This window comes from Vespula pensylvanica, chromosome 9 (assembly GCF_014466175.1).
Source record: "Vespula pensylvanica isolate Volc-1 chromosome 9, ASM1446617v1, whole genome shotgun sequence".
Taxonomy (NCBI): Eukaryota; Metazoa; Arthropoda; class Insecta; order Hymenoptera; family Vespidae; genus Vespula; species Vespula pensylvanica.
Window position 1 is genome coordinate 2,032,394 of NC_057693.1, and position 10,266 is coordinate 2,042,659.

The 10,266-nt window shown below is 45.3% G+C and overlaps 1 protein-coding gene across 2 annotated transcripts in view; it reads left to right on the forward strand.

The window, feature by feature from the left end:
* Window positions 1–212: 212 nt before the first annotated feature.
* LOC122632134 (transcriptional coactivator YAP1-like) overlaps window positions 213–10,266 on the forward strand; it is a 16,722-nt gene continuing 6,668 nt past the window's right edge. The window contains exons 1-2 of one of the 2 annotated variants that reach the window (XR_006327814.1): window positions 213–1,511; window positions 8,769–8,985. Coding sequence is in view for 1 of the 2 variants with exons in the window: in XM_043818661.1 (XP_043674596.1) it covers window positions 568–1,511 (944 nt within the window). In the remaining variant the exon portion in view is untranslated. The remainder of the gene's footprint in view (window positions 1,512–8,768; window positions 8,986–10,266) is intronic. The other variant, XM_043818661.1, reaches the window with a different exon arrangement.

Genomic DNA, 10,266 nt, shown 5'->3' on the forward strand with positions numbered 1-10,266 from the left:
GGGGGGAGAGAGAGAGGCAGAGAGGAAAGATAAAGGAGAGGCAGAGTGTGCGCGAGCGCGCGGAAGAGAAGACGGAGGCGGTGGCGAAGGAAGGAGGAGAAGGCGGCGGTGGTGGTGGTGGTGGTGGTGGCGGCGGCGGCGGCGGCGGAGGAGGGGGCGGTGGCGGTGGTGGAGGAGGAGGAGGAGGTGGCGGCGGCGGCGGCGGCGGCGGCGGCGGCGGTGCTGACGGTGGAGGAAAAAGCGTCGTAAGATAGGAGTCGGTGGCGGCGGCGGCGGCGGAGGTGGAGGAGGACACGGGCGCCGCGACGCGACGCGACGCAGCGCAGCGCAACGCAACGCAACGAAACGCAACGCAACGCAACGCAACGAAACGCAACGCAACATAACGAAACGCAACGCAACGCAACGCAACGCAACGCGGTGCGACGCGAGAGTAACAAGGTAGAGACGAACGAGTACGAATAAAGAAAAGAGCTGGAGGAGAAGGAGGCGAGTAAGAAGTAATAGAAGAAGAACCAACAACAGCAGGGGACGATCGAGAGCGCACGGCGGACCGCGTGATCCAAAATGGCGCTCAATCAGGAGATCGATCAGTTGTCGAACAGCAATCTCGTCGTGAGGATCGATCAAAATTCGGAATCCGATCTACAGGCTCTGTTCGACACGGTCTTGAAGCCAGACTCGAAACGTCCGCTTCAAGTGCCGTTGCGTATGCGCAATTTACCCGACTCGTTTTTCAACCCACCATCGACCGGCAGTAGAAGCCCGTCGATCTCGCATTCGCGCGAAAATTCAGCCGACTCGGCTTTCGGCGCCGGCGGCAGCGGAGGCGCTTCCGGCGCGGTAACGGGAAGCGCCGGAGGACGTAACGCGGAATCGTCCGGCGGTGGCGGCGGCAGTGTAGCCGGCGGTGGTAACGTCTCCGTCGTGGGTGGTGGCGCCGGTGGCGGGGGCGGGGGTGGTGGGGCCGGTGGTAGCGTTGGCGTAGCGAATGGTAGCGGAGGCGGTCCGGCCGGCGGAGGAAGCGCCGGCGGCGGTGTCGGAGGAGCTGGGGGAGTCGTCTCGGCCGCGGCCGCAGCGGCGAACGCGAACGTCAGCGGGGGCAACAGCGGACCTGCTGGCGGAACGGCGAACGGCGGTCCACCGAACGGTGCGGCCGGCGCCTCTGCGGGCACGGCCGCGAGTGCGAGCGCCGGGAGCGGACCGGCCGGAAGTGCCGCTGCCGCTGGCGCGGCAGCAGCGGCAGCAGCAGCAGCAGCCGCGGCAGCGGCCGCCGCAGCGGCTGGTTTGACGGTCGCGCATCCGCGCGCTCACAGCAGCCCTGCATCCCTGCAGCAAACTTACGCGTCCGCGCAGCAGGCGCAGCAACACGCGCCGCAGCCGCACGCGCGTCACCACCATCATCAGAAGCAACGCAGTTACGACGTCATCAGCACGGTCGACGACCTGGGACCCCTGCCACACGGATGGGAACAGGCGCGTACTGCCGAGGGACAGATCTATTTCCTCAAGTGAGTACCTCGTCTCTCTTTATCTTTATCTCTCTCTCTCTCTTTATCTCTCTCTCTCTCTCTCTCTCTCTCTCTCTCTCTCTCTCTCTCTCTTTCTCTTTCTTTCTTTCTTTCCCTTTCCTCCCGTTCTCCTTGTACGCACGCAGGCGCCTGCCTTCGCGGACTTTGATTCTTCCACCTGTTGGCTATCGATAAATCCTCGCTATTTTGCCTTCGTTCGATCGGTTACGTCAACGTGCCTCGGTACCGTTACGACGACGTTATCGCTATTTCCTTTTGTCATTCTTCTTTGCTTCGGAATTTTTATTATTCTTATTCCCACGTGCTGACGCAAATACGAGCGGTCGTTTTTTTAGTTTTTAAATGACCGTTTCGGATGCACAATGCGTTCAATTAGCTTGTGGAAAATCGGAGAGAAGCTTCGAAAAGATCATTGTGTAGCGGTGCTTCTCTGAAATGAAATGTCTGAATATAATGTAAAGACGTTGTTTGCACCGTCGACGCATTTTATCGAACGACGTTAAATAAAGTGGACGAAAAATGTGACGCGCAAAGCCGGTGGTACGATTCGTCGCGCAGAAACATGGACGCGAATGCGGTCCGGAGGCTTGAGCAACGACGAAGGAGTCGTGGCAGTTTTGTTGTTCAAGCCGGTCTCTCGGTATTCGCCTTTGCGTGCCTTCGGCTTAGGTCCAGTTTCTTCTACGTCGTTCGATTCGTGCGATCCCTTTCTCTCCTTCTATCTTCGACGATCGTAATTTTTAACCTACTCATCGAAATTTCCTTCGGTTCACGTTCTTCCCTTTCAAAAACCTCAAAAGTTTGCCTACAAATATTTCCCGCGATGTCTCTACTCCATTTAGTCTCTTGTTGTATCAAGTAAAAAAAAAAAAAAAAAAAAAAGAAAGAAAAAGAGAAAAAAAAACGAAAAAAAAGAAAGAAAGAAAAGAAGAAAAAAAGAGAAAAGAAATGTTTATTTTTCAATAAAATCGTACGGTATTCTTTGTTCCTGCTTTATCTGATTTCTGTCTCTTTTAATATACTCGTTTATCGTATCAGTTAAAACGAATCTCGAAATACACCGTATACGCGATAAGGCTTTAACGACGAGAAACGAAATAGGCCGGTGATTATATCTCGATAGGGAGGGAAATTACGCGACTTACTTTTTACGATCGCGCGGCATACGCGTTCGCGTATTGTTCGAGAGTGGCGTTCAGAGAAACGATATATGAATCGTTTCTCTGAGAAATGGACGGAAATCGGGCGCGAAGATTTCGCCGATTTCTTGACATAAGATTTCTTCTTTGACGGTTAGAAGATTGGCGGCGTGTTCTAGGCGAGTCTCGTGCGCTTAAACCGTTATGTTATTACGGCTAACGAAGATGGAACTTTAATGGGCTGATTTTATCTAGCGGAGATCGCATCCAAGCGATTATGCCAAAGTCCGAAGGAACCTTCGACTTGCGTCGTACCGTTAGACGCTGACCGAAGCGATCGAGTATCGCTCGAATCGTCGTTGAAATCACGTTCCTCGTAATACGAACGCTCGTTATTTCCATTTTTATTGGCATTCGGAAAAATGACGAATTATCGCTAAGAAAGTTAAGCGCCAACGTATACGGTACGATCGTTAACGTGGCGCTAATTGGATAAATTCATTTACGATAGATTGGCTTCTATGTAATTACGCATTTTCCTAGTAATCGCTTGATTCGATTTCGTTTTATCGGCAAGCAATAAAATTCCTTCGATCTTTTTCCCGCGTACGTCGAGACATAGTGACCTATCGAGTTAACGGATTTTCTTAGAGATTTCGAAAGAAACTCTCGAATTTCATTTCTAACGAATAGATAACGCGACTTGTCGTTAATCCCGACATATCTATTTTTATTAATAATCGCTCGTTTAATAATTATTATACTGCGTGTGTTATCGTGATTATTCCAAAGAAAGAGGAAAAGAAAAGAAGAAGAGAAAAAGATCGAGCGAAAGAGAAACTACGAAAGAAAGGAAAGGGAGATAAATTCTCTTTGGATCGTACGAAGAACGATAAAGGCGTCCGCGTGTTAAGGAGAACGGGACGAAGGACGATTTGAGCGTTTCCGCGCGGCGACTGTTGCGGCGGCCTCGAGCACACGACGCGAGAAAGTAACGTTACGCCCGATACGCCTTTCTTACGCGCGACGTTCAATGCGTATGCGTGTCTCCAACACTAATACCGATACCAATACCAGTTACTGTACAGTGACACGTGCTAGATACTAATATCGATTCTATGAGATCCAACGAGACTCTCGATTCCATTGTTCTCGACGATGCGCGTGAGTTGCTTTCCTCTACTCACTATGACAACCTTTTCTTCGTTTTAAAACGTTTTACTGTTAATACGGGTAATAAGACAGACTTTTTTGTTTTTTCTTTTCTTTTTTCTGCTTGAAACGATCGAACGATAATGACCGTTCATTTGGCCTCTTTTCGATGCCAACGATAAACAAATAGAAAACGATGAAAGAAATCGAATCCAATGTTGAGAAGACTCCGGATGCGCTATCGGTGTCAACGATGGACCGATAGAAGTGAAAGGCGACATTTGAAAATGTTAAAAGGTAACTGATATTTATGATTCTCTTTTTCTTCGCGATTCACGACGCGTGGTCTTCACGTTCCGACTCTTTTCATTGAATGATCGATCGGGTAATCGAAATGCTTTACAAGGAACCGTTCGTAACCGGTGCAAGATGGCCGCGCTTGGTCCACACAGACAAAGTCCTTGGAAAATGAAGTCGAACTAATTCTTTCGTTAGAGAAGATATTAATAAATAAGGAAAAAAAAAGAGATCTAGATGATACGAAGGGTTAAAAAAAAGGATGGAGTTCGCGCGTTCATTGGTAAGATGTCGACGTCATCGTCGTCGTCTCGTGATAATAGTAAGGAGCATGGCGACTTAGTTCACCTTTCGCTTCGAGTTATCAGTTTGATAAGCTCGAAGCTTCTTGGAAAAGTTGCAATGCAGCTGTAGAGTCATTTTTTTTTCTTTCTGCAAGCGTCTTCCTCGGTAACTTTCTTCGTTCGTTCGTCATGTAAATTAAAATGGTCCGTGTCGACCATCTCGTTTGTTCTTCCCTCGAATCAGACGCACGGATCATCTCTTGCACGCGTTTCCAAACGATTGTACTCTTTCGTTCGGATTACCTCTCCCACGAACGGGTTGTTCTCTCGATCGAACGCGTCGCAACCTGCCTAAAAAGTTTCCCCGAACCTTCCCAGAATTCGGGACGTAGAAGCAAAAAGCGATCGGTTCGTCGTAGTCGGTGGCTACTCTCGCCTTGGGAATGCCATTCGTTGAGCCTCAGGCCAAACAAACCCGCTCAAAGGTCTACCGAGAGATCGACGTCTCGTATCGAACGGTGTGAATGGGCCTTTAGCCGTCTATCGTGGATACGACTCTCCGAACGACACGCTTGCCTCGCTCACTGCCTATATTCTTCCTATGTATATATGTATGTGTTCCTCTTCTCGGCTTCCCTTGGCCTCCCTCGACCCTCTTCCTCCTCCTCCTTCTCCTTCTTACCTTCCCGCAGTGTAGGTACTACCTCTCGGCCGCGTCTCTTTCGTTCTTCGAACCTGATCCACCTGCGTCGCCGTGACTGAGATTCCCACGTGTCACCTGTCGTGGGAAGTTCCCTTCGAGACTGCGTCCTCCTCCTACTCCTACTTACTCCTACTCCTCCTTCTCCTTCGCCTTTGCCTTTGCCTTTGCCTTCGCCTTCGCTTCATCCTCGTTCTCTTTCACCTACCACCGCTCTTCTTTGCACGCTGATATAAGAGATTAGCCTTCTCTTTCGAATCTTGATGTCGTTTTGCTCGTTTTACCGTAATTCTAAGCTTGAAAATCGAGGGGTACTTATGCTACTTTTTTCTTTTTTCTTTTCTTCTTCTTCTTCTTCTTCTTCTTCTTCTTTTTTTTTTACGTAGCCTGGAAAAAAGGAAAAGAACGAAGAAAGTTTTACTCTTAAAGCGTCACTTAATGTTCTTGCAATCTTAAATCATTTTCTATGCCAATAATTTGGGCTTGAAAAGGTTTTCAGATTCGTCTCTCATAATATTTTACTTCTATTTTCTTTTTACTTTATTTTCCTTTCTACTTTCTTCTTACATATGCCGCAGTTTTTTTTGTGCGTATTTTTTTTTCTTTATTTGTACGGACAAAACTTAAGAAGCAATAAGAAATCTTTGCAGGTAATTTTAATTTGTCCATCTTAGTTTCTGCTTTTATTATTTTTTTTTTTTTTTATACGTTTCACGTCGGATTATCCAGGTAACTGCAGAGTAGTCCCTTGCTTTTACAAAAGCTTTTCGGTGTTTCTACTATCGAATTTTCTAACAATATCTTTTCCCATCTCTTGGAAAAAAAAGAACGGTCAGGTATTTCTTTCTTTTCGCCCCTTACCTCTCCTCCCTTTGTCATCCTAACTTTAAAGCGAATTTTCTCGTGAAGCCTTACGAAGCGTCTCGCTTCGACCGTCTCTTACATACTCCACCTGTAACTCCGAGCTACAAACGTGCTTGTTGTTTGCTCGGCTATACATCCAATTTTGATTTAAATCTTTGGTAAATATATATTTAAAATTCATCAAGTTTGATAAACCACGTTTTCGGTGCGTTTCTTTATTATAATAATTAAAAATAACGATGTATATGTACATACATACATACATATATATATATATATATATACACAAATTGGAAATATATGTAATATATACATCGGAATCGTTTCGGTCCTCCAAGTTTGACAAAAAATCTCGCTCGTTCTCGTATAACAATAATAACATTTATATACATATAAATATAATACATATGTAACTATGTCCGCGTTATAGCTAGCTTTGCTCCGGTTCACGAGGAATTCGCGCGTGAATCGAAAGTTTCTCCTACGCACTTATCTTGTTACATTATACAGGAAGTATAGCGCGGATAGTCACGTGAACCAGAGGAAGCGGATCGCGCATCATGACTATTTAAACGAATCAGAGAGTATCGTATTGTTACCGAGGAATTTTCTTTTTATAGATTTGAACGTAACCATAAATTTTTCATTTTTGGAAGACAAATTCGAACAGATGTCACGCGATGTAGATATTAGTAGGAAATTCTTTAATGAAACTATCAATAAAAAAAAAAGTTTCTTTTCTTTGAAACCGTATCGGTTCGTTAACATCGCGTACGTTGCATCGTCGTTGGTGCATAGGAAGGTTCAACGTTTCGAAGCAACGTGAACGAGCACCGTAGCAAAATGGCGCGGCACGAAGAAGCGCAGCGACGAGGTGCGCGCGTGCGCGCGCGTGCACACGCAACACACGTACACGTGCACGCATACACGTGTACGCATAACACACACACACACACACACATAAATGTTCGTCGTTCGTTACGTACAGCGAGCGTCGATAATAGCGTTTGGAGGGGATGCCCTCTTCTTCCATCGGCTGTTCCTTCGCTTCCTTTTCCACGTCTCTCTTTCTTACTCTTTCTTACCTTATCCCTTTTGCTTCTTTTCCTTCTTCTTCTTCTTCTTCTTCTACTTCTTCTTCTTCTTCTTCTATCTCTTTTCTTCTTCTTCTTCGTCTTCTTCTTTTATTCTTCTTCTTCTTCGTCTTCTTCTTTTATTCTTCTTCTTCTTCTTCGTCTTCTTCTTTTATTCTTCTACTTCTTCTTCTTCCTCTTCTTCTTCTTCTTCTTCTACTACTACTACTACTACTTCTTTTTCTTCTTCTTACGGCATTGCAGTGCTACGATGCATAGAAGATACGATTCAAAGCTTATGGATAGTTGCATTCAAGCGACAAAAACGATCGACGTCGATCGTACAAATTAAAAATCGTCTCCCTATATTTCCTTTATTACATCAGGATTACTTTTAGATTTTCTAAAAGTAAGATGAAACATTTTGTAACTTCTTCGATAAACCGAATTCATTATGATTTAATTCGTAGTATCGAGACATCGTTACTTTGGTACTATCGACATAGCACGCATTAGAAGGATTCTATTTTTATTAACGATTTGCTGCTCCATTGTCCAATGAACGCGATTTCGATTTTTTAATAGATAATTCTATATAAAAAAAAAATATATATATATATATATCATCGTTCGTTTGTTTAGAAAATTCTTCGAATCAATCTTCGGGTTCTTTTTAAATGAAGATCTCCCGAAATAATATCATTGTGAATGTATTTATATGTACATAATATGTACGCGTGTATGTATTTATATACACATACATAGAATAGGTATAAAAGATAGGAAAAATACACGATCGAGTCCGTCGCGTCGACCCTGAATGGAACGAGCGTCGCGCGCAACTTTCACTGGGATCGAAAATACCAATAGCCGACTAAACGGTTCTCGACTTGTCGCGAATGTCGTTCTTCCAGGTTGGCCTGGCGACTCGATCGTTGTTCTCGGATAACGGTCGATGCGAGGACGATTCGTCGGAGGCCTCTTCTCTTTTTTTATCCTTCTTTTCTATGAGCACACATCTTTTATCGTAGAAGGTGATGGAATCGTTGGAAAGGAGAAGACCGTTAAAGCGACAAGGACGCGATTGGATGCCGAAGGTTGAACTTTTCCTTTGATATTAAAGAAAGATATATTAGATTATGCGAGTTGAAAACGAAGAAGAAGAAGGATGTATTGTTTCGTTTGAAAAATTATATCGGGACCCTTTAATTCGCTTCTTTTTTTTCTTTTTCTCGTTCTTTATTTTTCTTTTTTTTTTTTTCTTTTTTGCGTGTATTATATATCGTTAATAAAAATGGTATTAGAAAAAGGGGACAAATGGCGCGAAAAAGTGGAACGCCTCGAAGACTTATCTCTACTTATCTTTGTGACACGGAAGATGGATGTTCGTGCGTTTCGTTGATTTCGATCGTTGGAAAATAAAGCGATAAATTTTGGTGTGACGGCGTCGTAGAGAGAGACAGAGAGACAGAGAAAGAGAGAGAGAGAGAGAGAGAGAGAGAGAGAGAGAGAGAGAGAGAGAGAGAGAGAGAGAGAGAGAGAGAGCTTAGCGTGTTATACACGGGAGGAAAAATACAAGGAAAGAAGAGGTGTTCCTTTTAAATATGCGAATTCGTGTCTCGAGTTTTCATCTCGAACGAGTCCCACGAAATTTCGTAGGATTGAATCTTTTAGAAAAGATTAATAACTTTCTCGTTATCATTGTCGATAATTATTTTGTCTGTAAGAAAGGTTAGAACCATTCAAATTCGAAGGACGTTCGAACGAGACGGGGAACGTACATACTGCGTAGAACGGAACGTTCCTGGCAAAGAGGCGAACGCGAGCACGATCTGTCCGCCACTATCCCATTCTGAGGCTAAAGACCTCAAGCGGACACACCTGTACGCGAGTCTTAGCGACAAATGCCAGATACGAGGACGAATCTCCGGGAATACAGTGACCGTAAGCAAAAGTTCAAGGCAACGTTGCTTTGATCGTTAGCTATCGCGCTGTTTATCTTACACATCTTTTTATATTTCTCTTTAGCGAGATAACGTCGTAACGATCGAAATATTTTTACCTAGACTCTCCAATTCTTTTTTCTCTCTCGCGTTATATTGACGCGAAAGAATCACGTATCTGAATGTCTTCTTTCTTTCTTTCTTTCATTCTTTTTTCTATCGTGATTTTTCTTTTCGGTTTTTTTTTGAGCGTGCATTTCATCTTCATCTTTTTCCTTTTTTCCCCTGGATTTTCCCTTTCTTTCTTTTTTTTTTTCTTTTCGAGAACTTCGCAGAAAGGATTTTGATAAAGAATAACACGAATGGTTGAGCAACGTCTTCCGTCATTATCCGATGAATTCTATTAAACATATAGGATATTCGTTCGCTAAGATAGGACGTAAAAGTGTTTCGAAGAAGTATCGGTAGGCTAATTAACGCATACGTTTGTAGATAAGCGGTCTGCTAAAGAGGGATTGGAGGATGCAAAAGCTGAGTTTAACGGGACTCGATACTTTGGTAGATTAAGTCAGGGTTGGCTTCGTCGAGAGGGGGAGAGTATCCGCCATCTTAATGGAGGGTACAGTCGGAGGGAGGCATCGACGGCGACGGTGGCGGCAGAAAAGAGAGAGAGAAAGAGAGAGAGAGAAAGAGAGAGAGAGAGAGAGAGAAAGAGAGAGAGAGAGAGAGAGAGAGAGAGAGAGAGAGAGAGAGAGAGAGCGAAGTAAAGGCGAAAGAGAGCGTCGGTGCGAGTGTCTATTTACGAGTTGTCCGGCGCCGTGATGTCCGGAGTAAAAATACATCGTAGTCCGTATGCCGTGCGCCACACGGAAACCCTCCTGTGATTCTCTCCGACGTTCTCGGGCTAAAGCCTCTCTCTCTCTCTCTCCCTCTCCCTCCCTCTCTCTTTCTCTCTCTCTGTGTCTCTCTCTCTATCTATCTCTTTTCTCCTTCTTCTGCTCTCGCCGTCCTCGAACCTCCTCCTCCTCATCCTCATCCTCCTCCTCCTCCTCCTCCTCCTCCTCCTCCTCCTTCTCCTCCACCTCCTCCTGCTCCTCTTCCTCCTCTTCTTCCTCCTGAGATTGCACGCGCGGTCCGTTCGTCTCCGCACGCTTGGAACCCGGCCAAGCGCTCGTTCTCTCTACCCAGAAAGAAAGAGAGAGAGCGAGAGAGCTAGAGAGAGAACGAGAGAGCTAGAGAGAGAAAGAGAGAGAGAGAGGGAGAGAGAGAGAGAGAGAGAGAG